The 14,972-nt window shown below is 41.9% G+C and overlaps 1 protein-coding gene across 9 annotated transcripts in view; it reads right to left on the bottom strand.

Annotated features, from left to right (window-relative positions):
- The window catches only part of TBC1D1 (TBC1 domain family member 1), a 99,253-nt gene extending 90,371 nt beyond the window's left edge, over positions 1-8,882 (bottom strand). For 2 of the 9 annotated variants that reach the window (XM_083861041.1, XM_083861042.1), the window contains exon 1: positions 777-881. Coding sequence is in view for 7 of the 9 variants with exons in the window: in XM_083861032.1 (XP_083717158.1) it covers positions 777-1,193 (417 nt within the window). In the remaining 2 variants the exon portion in view is untranslated. Of the gene's footprint in view, positions 1-776; positions 1,300-8,063; positions 8,468-8,809 lie in introns of those variants that run through there. The other 7 variants (XM_083861032.1, XM_083861035.1, XM_083861037.1 and 4 more) reach the window with 7 other exon arrangements.
- Between the last annotated feature and the right edge of the window lie 6,090 nt (positions 8,883-14,972).

Here is a 14,972-nt window from a genome sequence, read left to right as displayed (position 1 = left end):
TAACTTTGTTTTAAATCCTACTCATTTTAGTCATTCATGAGAGTCAGTGTCTCACATTACTCTCAAACAGAAGAGACAGACAATTTTAATGCTTCCACTTTTTCAGTAAAGACACAACTGGTTAGGAAATGCAGACTAAGCCAAATCTCACCCACTGGCAGACATGCATACCCAATTCTTGTCTCACACCACGCAGCAGCAAGCCTGCATGTCACAGAAGTGCAGAGACTGTGCCTTTCTCCCACTCTCTAAACCTGCCTGCCAGGCTTTAGGAATTACAGAGCTAGGAAAAGGTTTCCACAGGGTCCTGTTGTTAGAGATATGATACAGATGGAGGTTCCACACTACCCTCTCCTCTTTCTGAGAAAGGAGGTATCTCTGTTTCCCAGTCACATAGGTCTCAGCTCAGGAAAACAGAAATTTGAGAGGTCTGAGTGCAGGATTAGATAAAGTTCACAGTGACTCCAGAGTGAAATACTAGCCCTAGTGACATCAACAGAAAAGCTCTCACTGACTTGAGGGCCAAGATTTCAGCCCATATCCCCAACTAAAGTGTTTTTTAAACTGATGAAATTCAGGCACTGATCCTGTAGGAGATGTACACACCTATCATTTCACATACTGAGCAGTTCAAATTTCAGTGAGCAATTAACATCAAATAAAGTAAGTCAGTAAGTTTTAATGAGATCTAGTCTCTAACTGTATAACTGTAACTACAACTTTACACAAAAGCAACTCCAGGGATGCTTACTTTGGTTCTTTTTTTTTTTACTTACTTTTGTCTGATCATCAGCTTTAAATACATAGCAGATACTTTGTTGATTTGCTGCTTCATCCTTTATCAGACAAGCAAAGTAGCTCGGATCATGGCTGTTGTGAATCAGTTTGTGGACCTGCTGTGGCTTGTATTCAAACAAACTTGAACAAATTAAAGGATCCCACTGCTGGGTTTTCCCTGTGTCTGGCTCACACCGCAGGCTGGCTGGTGAGACACAAAGTCGGATTTGGCTGACGCTGGGTTCTTCTTTGGAAGACTTTGCACTGAGCAACCGGATCTCGGCCACAATCCAAGGCAGCATTGACATAGTGGTTAGGGAATGCACTGGGAGAGAACCCACAAGCTGGAGACTGAAACTTGCTGAGAAATCATTAGGTGTTTGACACTTTTTAACTTTGAAAGTTATTGGCTCCATTTTACAGTCCTTTAGCGAACCTGGACTAATTCACCAATATTTCAGTTCCATGGAATGACATTATCTGGATGCTGGATGGCTCCTTTGATTAAGGAAAAGAAGAGTTCTGAAAGGAAAAGAAAGAGTTATGTAGGTGCTGGAACTCTATGAAAAGACAACTCTCAGTAACAAAAATAATTAATAGCTTAACATCAAAGAGAGCTACCATGGCCCACCAAGTAAGTTCCTGCTCTTTACATTGGGCCTGACTACTTCAGGTCCAACCAACAATTGTAATATATTGCTTGGGAAAGAGTCAGTCATGATTTAAAATCTCCTTTATGACCTTAGCTCAACTATCTAATGAGTAACTAAATTACAAGGAGCATTCTTTCTAGCCTGTGTCTGTGTCATGGGCAGGCACATGTGGATCACACTGGCCTATTTCAATCCTGTTATCACAGGAAGAACTCAGCTGAGCTATTCTGACCTTCATGACAGTTGAAGTCACTGACTGCTAAGACACCTTTACATTTGGGGGGGAAAAAAAAAGTCAGCTTGACAATTTTCTTGTCCATAGGTGGATGACTTTTAATTTGGCTACTAACATGGAGTTGTTTCCTTAGGTATAGTTTGGCCAGTGATTACTGGTAGTAACCAAACAGATTTTTTCAATAAATAACACCCTAGAAATCACTGTCATCTAAAAATGCTAGCAGTAGTCACAGTGCTGAGTGATAGCTGAAAAACGTGTAAGATAGCAGTCACAAACAACAGTCCTTACAGCATTCTGGGAAGAAACAGATGAGGATCACAATTCATGGTTACATTTTAACCCTGGTCAGCCAGACAGGAATACTTAAATGTTAGCCAGACTGACATTGTATAATTTTCATTTCTTAAAATATCAAATGGAATATACCAAGTAACACAGAACTCTGATGTAATCCTGTTAGACCCAGCATTTACTACCACTACTGTCATTACGTATTAGTACTCTTAGTAATGAAATCCAATAATTGCATTTATTTATAAATTCCATTTCACAAAATTCAGTCCATGAAAACACATACATTGGCATTTGTTACACTAGCCTGTTTTAGCTCCTCTTTAATTGACCCTAGTTTCAGCTGTTATATTATATTGTGTGAGACTGACACAAGGCTGACAGGCCTGTAATTGCCTGTGTTTAAATACCAGGACAGTAGTTCACCATCAGTCTTACGAGAGTTTCCCATTATAACATCTATTAAAAACAACATAAATATACCAAGATATCCTTAAAAAACATTTGAATTATATGTTTACAAGTATTGAATAAGTGGCATCTGTTTATTATGGTAACAGTATTTCTTGTCTTTGTTCATCTACAAACATGATCAAAACCAGCATTATTTTTCTCAAGAGTTTCCATTAAACTTGGTCCTTCATTTTCTCTTGTAATAATATTTTCAGACTGAGTTTTTAACAGTCTTTCACCTTGTTGAAAATGAAAAGAAATTTCAGGACTAAAAAAGCCCCAAAACTTTTTTTTTTTCAAAATTTCAAGATGGAAATTAATTTTGAGCTGTTTAAAATACAACCAATCCATAAATGTTCCAGTGGGGAAAAATGTTTCTGCAGTAACTGGCATACTGTAAAAACAAGAGAACTGCAGAAATAATTTTTAGGTACATTTACTCTTTTGAAACCTTTTCATCATTTGACAAATGAACACTGACAACATTACCAGTTCCAAGAATAGCAAATTTAGCAAGAGTGCAAGTTTTCAAGATACTATTCAATGAATTCATAAAAAATAGCATTCTAGATGTGTAGATCAAATTTTTGAAGTCTTTTCACAACCTTTGTGTATCTGCACATGGGAGGTGTGGGGAAAAGGGCCATGAAAATCCAGATTTTGTACACCTCATTCTAAGTATACTACAATTGGGAGATTTTCTTGTTTATTTCACAAATGAGCAAGAAAATAGGCATCTTTTAGATTAATATAAATGCATTACATCCTAAATGAAATGGCATTAAGCAGTGGCAGGGGTGGTTCAGGTTGGGCATCAGGAAGAATTTCTTCACTGAAAGAGTGGTAAGGATTGGAAGAGGCTGCCCAGAGATGTGGAGGAGTCACTGTCCCTGGAATGTTCAAGGAACAACTGGATGTGGTACTTGGTGCTATGATCTAATTCACATGACGGTGTTCAGTCAAATGCTGGACATGATGATCTTGGAGATCTTTTCCAACATCAATGATTCTGTGACTCTAAATGGGATAGCAGCTTCAGGAAGCATTTTTACACCTTACCAACAGAGAATGCTAAACACAGCTACCATTCTGGTTTTCCATCAGCCAAGAATCAAAATGGTCTCGTCTTTGATAAACTATTACAAATTTTTTCTTCTTAACTTCAACAATGAAAAATAGTTCAGCAACTGCAGGGAAGATTGGATTCATTCATAACTACCATGGTGTGTAGTCTAAACTACATAAAAATTGAGGTTTTAGTTTTTAGTGCTCTTGTCACTTAGTGGCATAGATAATAATCTCAGGATAAGAAAGCCTAAGAAAACTTCATTCTTAGATGAAAGCAGGAGAACTGAGCTACCACACAGACAATGATGTATTAGCCACATACTTTTTGTAGCCAATTTCTTATTTGTATTTTCTGTGAACCCGTCTTAAAAAAAAGTAATTAAAGGCATGTAAAAATACAAAAAGTCACCCTTGTTTCAATCAACTTTTCAAGTTTCTTTTTGATTACCATCATCTATCATGCTCATTTACCCCAGATTTACAAGGCAATGCAGCCTCAAAGAGAAATGAATATCACAATATAATACATTATTTTGCATACTAACTCTAAGGGCTGAACAGTATATAAAAACCCAAAGGTTGATATGCTGTCCTACTTAAACAAACATTGTACTGCTGGAATGTATTTAATATAAATGTGAAGCTTCTTGGCATTCATCTCTTTTTAAAAATAGTAAACACCTTGCAAAGTCAACACCATAAATACTCAAATGTCTGCATTTGTTATTTCCAACTAAATAAATTAGTTGTAAATTTGTAAATAAAATAGTTGTAAATTTGTTATTTACAACTAAATCAAACCAGTTAAATAGAAGCCAAAATGCTAGATTTTTTCCCTAATGTTAGGAGAGGCTGAAAGTGCAGTTTCTCAGAGCACAAATTTAGCAGCATCAGAAAATCTCCTTATCTAACCCGTATCGTTTTGTATGTTACTGTTCTGCATGTTCCTTTTCCCTTTGCCAGCCATTCTTTCTTTGTTTTCCCCTCCTGTCACTTACTGTAAACAAATCCCACTAGAAATTATGCCAATTTCATGCTGCTGGTGTTAATGTCCTTCAAGTTTACACCAAGGACTAGGTTTTACTTCAAGACCATGAAGTATTTATGTACATGCTTTAATTTAGACCTAAAAATAGTTTTGTTCTTCTCAACATGCCTATTCCCGGCCATAAAATTAAGCACACATTACGGCCAAAGAGCAGCCACGTTCTCAGCCCATCCATGTCTGCCCTGACTCCACTGCTTGGAACTTTAGCACCTTTACTCATCTCTGGTTGCCACCTTTCAGTTCACCCCCTTTGAAATTTGGCTCTGCAGGAAACCATAGGAGTTTACCATATATATTAGTACAGTAGGCTCAGAATTAGTTTCCTCCTCCTCTCAAGTGTCTTATTAACTCAGGCTTATTAAATGTTCATTTCACCTCTAATCCAAGAGGGAATAAAAAGATATAAAAATAAAGCTGTCCACTAGTTTCCTTCTACCTCAACTTTGGTGTTCCTTTGGCAGCCCTAAGCGCCATTGAGGTTCATTCCTCTGGGCTTTGCTTAGCACACTGGATGTCTCCAGTTGTTCTCCCAGCACTCACAGACATAACTGGGACAGTTCCTTTTTCTCCTCTCCACCAGCAGCTTTTGAAGGATCTTGGTTGCCCTTGCACTCAAAATTGAGAAGAGCTTGAGTGGCACTTCTCAGCTGACAGCTTTGCTGCTGAGAAAGGTACAGTTTATATAGAGAGAATATGATCCTTACTGTTCCTACTGTTTAGCCTGCTTTGATTCAGCTGTATTTGCTCCATTAGCATAAAAACAGTCAAACTGTAACACATATTTACACAAAGCACATGAATATATCTATCCCTGCTTTCTATACTAGGGGACACCAGACTATCATTAATGGGATACATATGGGAACATATGTGTGCCCCTTGTCCTCAGCTTCTCTTTTGCTCTGATCAACCCAGCCACAAGTGGGGAGCAGACTTATCATGAAACACTACACTGTTCTAGCAAAATCTGATATTGTTTTTTAAAACCCTAACCTAATTAAAAAAATATATATATATATTAGACTCTTGCTCTCCAAAATCAAGTTACATTCTCACTGTGTTATGACACCAAGTTAAAAGGGACCCCTTCAGAGAGAAGTCAGGGTGATGGCAAGACAACATGAAAGGGAGAGCTACATGAATTATTATTTCTGCCATTCTGGACCCCACGTGAAGGCACACGCCTAAGCAGCATTGCATCATGCAAGACAGCATTCATCAAAATTCACATTCTCTCAGGAGAGCAAAGACTATATCACAAGGGCAATGTATTGGCTCCAGGTGCCAGTTGGTTAAATGGGGTAAGCCTTGAGGTTAGGAAGAAGAATCTTGTGAGGTTATTGTGTTAGTAACCTGGAAAAGTGAGGCACTACAAATTGGGTTTGTGCCCCTGGAGGAACACTAGGCAGACCTGGGATAGACTCAGACTAATACAGAAAAAGACAAAGAGAGGAGAGAAATGTTCTAAACCAAAAGAACACTCCTCCATCCCCCCAAAAAAGAAAAAAAAAAAAGGAGAAACTTTGACAGTGGTGAAGCATTATCCTTCTTTTGTCCTTTCTTCCTTCTCAACCGGACTAAATTCAATACAGACATGCAGCCAAAAGTTTTAAACTATTGTTCAGAACATTGGTAACTGCAGACTTAAGCAATCCTTCACCATACTTCAGGTCTTTCCCTGCTTTGGTAGCAATTGGAGTGCTGGGACTCACAGCAGAGCTGACAAGCTTACAAGATGCATCAAGCAAGGAAGCAGGCAGAGCTTCCACTCATCAATGAATAAATGAGGGGTTTGAGCTGGGAGATGAACAGAAAGATACCATCTTCCTTGATCTCTGAAGCTCTTCTGAGAGACAACTGTGCAGTTACTCCACATCAGGCTCGGGATATGACAGCAGCTTTAGTTTATGTAAGTCAGTTTTTCTCCCTTTCAAGACATTAAGCAAAAAATGCAGCCGTACAGCAAGGTCTTATGAAAAACAGCTGGTCTTAAATAGCACAAATTTGTTCAGCTTTTCTCTGCATGGCATTAACACTGAACCCTGTTGACAAATGGAACCAGAGGCAATGGTACTGACTGCACTTCACCACTGATTATTTTAGCAGAAATATCATACTGCTTAAGGATTATGGGGAGCCCTGGCCTGCAGCCAGAACTCTGGAACACTAGCCAGAACTAAATACCACTTGTCTCCCTCTCTTTCTGATCCCTAACTGAAATTTACATTGTCTCTGCTCAAGCTGACAGATTTCTCTATCCACCTGGCAGGATATATAGAAAAACACAAATAAGAATATATATTAAGTATGTCATGACATGGTCACTGCTGAGAACAGTGTTCAGAAAGTTTTTTTATGCTTTTCAGGGCACTTGGAAGCACGACACACCCCTCTTGTTCTTTTTATCTCATAGCTACTTATCTGCTGTTTCCTTCTGAAGCTATGGTTTGCTGTGGGCAACAGCATGTGCAAGTCTAGAAACCAATTTGCCTCAGAAATTAGTTTTAAGTTCCATTATTTTTTCATTAAATGCTTACTTTTAAAAGACTTCATGCTTAAATGCTGTCAGCAACTCCAGACTGGGTGCTGAATAACATTTGACCATATACTCTGGTACTGGTGCCAGTAATAAACACACCTAAAATATTTACCAGTACAGCCAGCATTTATATCGCTCCTCAAATAAGTTTTAAAAATAGGTTATTAATAAAAAAATTGCAACAAAATGGTAGTACATTCTTGATTACAAACATACACATTTATAATCAACTATCAAATGAAGAAAATAGCTGACTGTTCCTGCCCTTAACACCTGTTGCTTTTTCTTTAATCAAGTCCATGGAAATTAATATGCTGATGATTGAAGTCTTCTGACTCAGGCTCATACAGACCTGAACAAAATATTGAGCTGTTCTGTGACTGTAATGCACTAAAAAAACCCAACAAACACAAAAACCCAAAAAACAAAAATTAAACCCACAAACAAACAAAAAACCCCCAAAAACCTCAAAAGAAATCTTGCTAGGTAAATGTCATTGTGAATACCATTCCTTCTTATTCAATTGCATATCCACAGGCAAAATGCCAAAATGCCTGCATTGAACTTCGCAGTTAATGAAATTAAAGTAAAAAAAGTGTCAAGTCATCCATATACCACTGAATGTGTTTCACTTTCCTTCCCTTCTTTTTTCTCACCTGCAAACATTTATACTTTTGTGTATTACCTATGATTTTCAACATTCCTATATAACAACCAGTGAGAAATTTCTATTTTAGCCCTTACAAGTGTTAAAAGTACAGTCATAGGCATCATTTCAGAGATATTCGCTATTCAGAAAATGTATAATTTATTAATTTCGACCCACGATGTTCCATTCAATCTCCAGGCTTAACGCAGACACAAATCCCACCATCTGCACTACTAAAGGTTCCCACAGCAGATCTGCCCTGTTCGCCTCTCTCCCAAATAAAACACAGCACACAAAGGCCTCAATCTTTTCGAACTGCGCTATAAATAACCACATTCGTTCCATACCTCTCGTGAAGGCAGCTTCAAGAGATCATTCCCCTGTTGACTTAGTTGGCGAATTTAAAGGGCCACAAGAACTCCGCGGCGCTGTGGGCAGACGGAAAGTTCCCATTCGCTGCGCCGCGGTGGGAAAGGTCCGCCTGTGCCCGGGGAAGAGCCGCTCTGCTGCCCCGAGACGGGGCGGGCTCCGGGAGGAGAGAGACCCACCGGTGCCGCACAGATGGGCGAGGAAACGGCAGACAAGAGAGAACAAGAACTGAAGGCACCTCAGGTCACTGGCAGATTAAATTCAAGCAGGTCATTTGGTTATTCTGACGAGGAGCCAGCTCTCCCCAGCCCCGCCGGCCGAGAACAGCGGCACCGCCGCCCCATCCCCGCTGCTCCCGCCCCGCCCCGCCCCGTCCCGCGGCCAGAGCCGCGCCTTCTCCGGGAGCCCGCCAGCCGCGACGGCGCGGCCCCGCCGGGGCCCCGGGAGCGCGCACCGCCCGCCCCGCCGCGGGCACGGAGCCGGGCCCCGGCAGGACCCGCCCGGCCCGGAGGCTTCCCCCGCTGGCAGCGCGGGTGCCGCACTCCTCGCCACAACCCTTCACTTCCTCTGCGCCGAGAGCTGCTCTTCCTCCTTCCTCCCTCCCACCCTCCCAAAACGCTGCTGGGCCCCGCCGGCGCCGCTCCCCCGGGCCGGCCCGCAGCGGGGGCACGGCGGGCCCCACCGCCAACCCCTGCCAGGCCCGGGGCTGCCCGGCCCCGCTTACCGCCGCAGGGTGTGCCCAGTGCCCTCGGCAGGGTGAGCCCAGGGCCCTCGGCAGGGTGTGCCCAGTGCCCTCGGCAGGGTGTGCCCAGCGCCCTCGGAGGATGTGCCCAGCGCCCTCGGCAGGATGTGCCCAGCGCCCTCGGCAGGCTGTGCCCAGTGCCCTCGGAGGATGTGCCCAGTGCCCTCGGCAGGGTGTGCCCAGGGCCCTCGGCAGCGGCCGGGCGCTCCCGCGCGGGGAGGCGGGCGGGGCCGGTAACGGGCACCGGGCCGGGCCAGGGGCTGCCCCCCGCCGCCTCCTGCCGCTGCCCGCCCCACCCCGCCCGTACCTGCCGGCGGGCCGGGCCGCGGGGAACGCGCACCGCACACCCACCCCGCCGGGCCGCTCGCCAGCGCGGGCCAAAATAGCAACAGGCGGCGCGTCCCGGCGCGGGGCCCGGCAGGCACGGCAGGGGGGCGCCCATGTGGCCACAGCGGGCAGCCGAAGCCTCCTCCCCTCGCCCGTGAAGTTCCTCTCGAAGAGCATTTCGGCGACGCTGCCCCGCGTGTCTGGCACAGCCTCGGATCTCTCGAGGAAAACGTGTCGCTGTCGCCTTGCGGCAGGTGGCCCGGGCGGGTGGCGGGGTCGGCTGAAGGGGCCAGCGAAGTTTGCTGACAGAACTGGAAGGAGCCCAGACTGCGATCTCTGAGGCTGTCAGTCCCCGCTCAGCTGCGGGCCCAGCCCTGGCTGAAGGGCAGCCTTTGGAGAGCTAACCTGAGCTCACCTCGACGGCTTCCTCAAAGAAACCACACCTGCATATTCATAAAATCATTGTAAGAGTAGGTATTAGGTGGCCTTCCAGTTGCCAGAAAGGATAAGGCATGAATGGATCCGGTGACTCAATTATGCCTCTCTGCAAGTGGAGATGATAAAGGCACTCTACATCACCATTGTGCAGACCACTTTTGCACTTAATTAATTTCAAGTCTTCTTGGCAGTAAGACCACTGATTGACTTACTTTTAAGCCTGTACACATTTGTAGAATCAGAACTTTCTAAAGGAATCTGCTCTGTTGCTGTGAGGGAAAGAGTCAAGCTGTGGAATGCAAGCGAAATGTTGCCCCAGATTATGAAAAAGAAGTCAGATTTTGGTATCCAAGCACATCCCCTGATTACAAAGTGTAGATTTTGTATCTACACACATAGATGCACATGGTGTAGATTTTTTATCTACACACACAGGTACAAAGAGCACTGTGTCTCCACGACCTTTGGCATTATAGGTGTATTTCCATCGCATCGCTGGTGAGTGAACTGAGGTATGTGAGTAGCAGTTCACCCAGAGAGCTTGTTCCCACTCTGTGCCCAGGTCATGGTTTGCTGTTTCCACTTCAGACATGGGAATAAGTACAAGTGCCTCTTGCTTTTCAGAGACATGTTTACTGTCCTCAGAAAGAGGAATGCCATCTCCTTGCAATCAGTGCCTTAGTTTTTAAACCATCACAGCAAAGGACAATGCTCTTGCTCCAGTTATCACCCAACAGCAGTGTCTTAGTCAAGTATGCCCTTTTGCTAATTTTCAGCTTGACTGAGCATTATATGACTCTGCTAAGCATGGTCTAGCAGAAAGTAACTGCAATTCCCACCCAGACAGCTCTGACACTTCAGCTGAGGCTCGTGCATTCCCAAATTACCAACCGATGATCTTAGGAAGACTTTTTTTATTGCTTCACTGTTGCCTTTCAAAAAATGTAATGAAACAGATAAGGTTCCTACAAGACTGTTTCTTGCTTCTTGGAAAATCCTTGAACAACAACAGAAATCAATACTAGAGCATCACAATTAGAAATACTTTCTTCTTTCTCCTCTTTGATACTGGGAAAGAAATCAGCCTCAGAGTGTTCAGCCTACCTGCAATGAAAGTTACCTAATCATCACCTTTCAGGCTACATTGGACAGCATTCCTTCTCTGCTTCCGGATGAAACTGTTACTTAAGTAGGGAAAAAAAAGAAAAAAAAAAAAAAAAAAAAAAAAAAAAAAAAAAAAAAAAAAAGAAGAACCACAATGAGGGTTTTATGTTCCAGTCCCTAAAAATTAAAAACTTTTATGCGTTCCAGGGACTAGAGTCCCAGTATTCATGTGAAAGCTATGAACACCAGACTTTCTAATAATTTTCTATTTTCTGAAAGAGGAGATCTCTGTTCTTTTTTTCCTTCACAGGTTAGATTTTCTTTACAGTAGCCTATTAGCTAAAACATTTACCACCACATTAACTTCCTCAGACTGAGGAGGAAAATCAAGCTGTGCTTTCCACATCCTGCAAACATTATGTAAAATAACACCAGTTTAACCATTTTATCTTTGTCCAGTTATGTTCTAAAAAAATGCAAGGAAAACCCCACCACTTCCTTTTGTACAGAACACGAATACACAGGCTTGTATGAGGCATTCTGTGAGAACTTGTGGGTAATGAAGCTTCCTTTATAGGTTAAGGACCAGAAGTATCTACTCACCCAGTCGGGTGGGATTGTAGATCAATATAAACTTGGGCTGAATGTGCCAGCTCACGAGTGAGGGCAGAACCTGGTGCTGCACCCTTTGAAGCACCATGAGGCAAACAGGAAGTTTCCACCCAAGATGCTTTCGGAGTTCAAGTTGCTCCATAGTTGGGCAGCAGCTGAGCAATACTGTCCTTGGATTATGAATTTGAACGCAGGCATATTTTGTTTTGGTTGCCTTGTAAGCTTCTGTGCTTTTCCTTCTATGTCACCCATAATGATGGTTTTCTATTGTTATTATATAAAGCAGTCTTTTTTTGTGACTTCTGTCATGTAAATTTGTTTAGCACATTATTAAGGGATTTACTAACTGTTTTGTAGTGCTTTGACTTCGGGAGCTCTGGATGAAATATTATATCTTATCCAATGGCATTTTATCTCCAGATGCTATTTATGTATAGTCTCAATTCATAAACAAAATTTGCATAACTGTTATTATAGCACATTTACCTACTGCATATCCTGTAGGAATACATGCCAGTGACATTAATTAGTGATTATCTTTGTAGACAAGAGGCTTTCTATTATCACTGATGAGTAGTCAGGAAGGAGTTGAGCTACTGTTACTGATCCTGCCTGCTGCTGTCTCTGTATTTTTGAGCATTTCAGATGTCATGATTAATCCCCTTTTCACTTTCATTCACATACATACATTTGAAAATGACTTACCAGTGTTTATGTGAGTATTTTAAGATTTTCCTTTTGTTTGGAAGCTGCTGTTTCTGTGCAATCACCTATATTACAGTTCATTTAGGATATAATTGGAGAGCTTAGTAGTGTCATCCCATTATTCACAATGTTCTGATGGTGCATGACCTCATTTCAGTTACCTGGCAATTGCTATACAGCAGAGTGATGTTGGCTTCTCCTTGGAAGTTGATCAGAAATACTAACCTTGATGAATGTGTATCTTATATAGTGCAACAATGTACTGGGAAGGAAGGCAATTCAGCTTTATTACCTTTGATTAGTTTTGTATTTAGAGACAGAAAACTGTTTTATTGGTGATTATTTTTATTTACAATAAATTAGATATATGTATGGCATCCATACATTGGCATCTTCAGTGTCAGAATCCTAAAAATCCTCCAACTTGTGCTGGTGGTTAACAACTGTTAATTTAATATAATTTTAATGTTGTTATTCACAGTGATTGTTAATCAAGGGCATAAGATTTGCTTGTTAGTGGTGTGTGAAAATCAAACCCATGGCCACAGGAATTTTTTAAAGGATTAGCAAGGAGAAAAAACTTTATTTACAGAAACTTTGTAGGTGAATCACTTACATATTTAAGCACACACTTGTACAATATGAAAAACTGCTTATTTAATATATCTTCTTTTAGAATGAATTCCAGCTATCCTTGTAAGATTTGTTGTATAAATTAAATCCTTCAGCAATTCAAGTACAATACTTGAGTATCATAACAATACTTTTACATAATATGCCATGGACTAAGCTCATAGCCTGTAAGGAAGATGAAATGTATTTACTTCCTTCCAGCCAAACTGTTTCAATCCATTCCTGAATTTTAATTTATTCAGTCAATTTTATGAAACTGGGATTTGTAAAAAACCTAATAACCTTCAAGTGAAGTCTATTGGTCTGCTCTTAAAGCATTATTGTTTTGGGGTTTTATTTTGGCAGAGTTTTGAGTATTATGCTAATTCTTCTCAGTCTTTCCCTCTAGCCCCATAGGTCTGATTCCCCATAGGATCAATGTTTACAACCGTCCCTGGAATTGCATTTCCATCTGTTATAAAAAACATGGTTTTGGTAATGTAGGGATGTGTCTTTCTCTAGAAATAGCCAAGAATTCCCTTACACCTGAGTTCAGTCTGGACTGAACTCTTTATTCCAGTCATGGCAATTTCCATTTCTGGATAAAATACCTGGTCCCAGTTCAAGGCTGCTTTTTTACAAATTACATTTGTCTGTGTTTGAATATCTTTCTTGGGACTAATAAGGTCAAAGTAGGCTTCATTATCTTACACAACACTTAAGTGAAGAATTAGACCAGCCCTGAAGAAACTGTAGCTTAACACCCATTCTGAGTTGCAATACTAACTTCTCTCTTGCTATACACTCTTGCTGCCTTTGTTTTGATTCTTTATTTCAGTTCTAGATCCTCTTTTTCTGATGCAAGACAAGGTTAGTAAAGACTTTAGCAATAACAAGTTTTCTCTGGTAATTTTGTAGTTTGTTGTAAAATGCTCAAGCAGCTTGATAAATCACTGTGGGTTTGGCTATTTTTTTGTTGTCGTTGGGCTCCCCCCCACCTTACCCCTGCCTCCCCAAATTGTGAACTTCTGTCTGCAATAGAGAAAGGAATGGAGCAACTAAATTCCTTGATGTTAGGAAGACAGAATGATAAAGATTAGGTCATCATCCTATGTCTGTCCTGTTTCTGAGGATGTTCTAAAGCCATCCTAAGGATGTTTCAGTACACATGAGTGCATTACAGGTCTCATTTCCAGACTTTTAGCATTAGCAAAATCCAAATCCAGGTTTGGCATGTAAAGGCACATATAAAATATGCCTCTCTAGTCTATAGAGGTATTAAGATAGATATTAAAAAATTCTGGACCTGTAATCCTGTCTTCAGGATTCCCCATGAATTCAGTAAAGCATCCTTTATCATATTCTGTACTGAAAGAAATGTGAGCCCTCCCAATAAAAATAAACATAAAAAAAAGGAACGATGGAATGGTTTCAGTCTGAAGGTCCCCTTTAAAAATCACCTAGTTCAACTTCCCTGCATGAAGCAGGGACATCTACCACCAGATCAGATTGCTCAAAGCTGCATCCAACATAGCCTTGAACACTTTCAGGCATCGAACAGCTTTGCTGGGTAACTTGCTCCTGCGTCACCTCCCCTCAGTATAAAAGAAATCTTTCCTTGCATCCAATTAAATCTATCGTATTTCACTTCAAAACTGTTTCCCCTTGTCCTGTCACTACAGTCCCTGGTAAAAACTGTGTTTCATAGAAGCCTTTTACATATTGAAAGATCTCATAGCCTCTTCTACAGGCTGAGCAACCCCAGTTCTCCCAGCCTTTTTTCCCAGCACAGATATTCTAACCCTCTGTTTTCATGACCTTCCTCTGGACCTACTCTAACAGGTTCATGTTGTTCTTGTGCTGGGATGCAGTACCCCACCTGGGTTTCACAAGAGCAGAGTGCAGAGAGAGAATCACCTCCCCTGTCAAAGCCCAAGGCTGCAGGCTTCAACAGACCCACAAAGCTTCTCTAGCCCTGAGTGTAGCTCATCAATGCCCAGATTGAAGGCACTGCTCCAGCCTCCCTCCTGAAGAACCATTCCTCTGTCTGTGCCTTCAAGCAAGGAGGAAGTAGATCCTGCGTGGTGGGATAGTGCTTTTTGTCCTGCCACTGTCTGCCCTTACACAACTGGCTCAGGTATGAAAACTCCTCTCCGGAAAAGGGACATTCACATGGAGGCTTGAAGGTATTCATCCCTTCTGATGGGGCATAATTCACTCAACTAGGCTGACTTGAGAGGCAGCTGTTATGTCTTAGAAGGTGTTATAACCACCAAAGATCCCTGAAGCATCCCTAGACTCATTCCTGAGGCCTCTCACCACAGGACTGCACATGATCTGCAGTGGT

Source organism: Zosterops lateralis (genome assembly GCF_965231275.1).
Source record: "Zosterops lateralis genome assembly, chromosome: 5".
Lineage (NCBI taxonomy): Eukaryota > Metazoa > Chordata > Aves > Passeriformes > Zosteropidae > Zosterops > Zosterops lateralis.
Note: the sequence above shows the minus strand (reverse complement) of the source record. Positions and strands in the feature narration are given on the sequence as shown.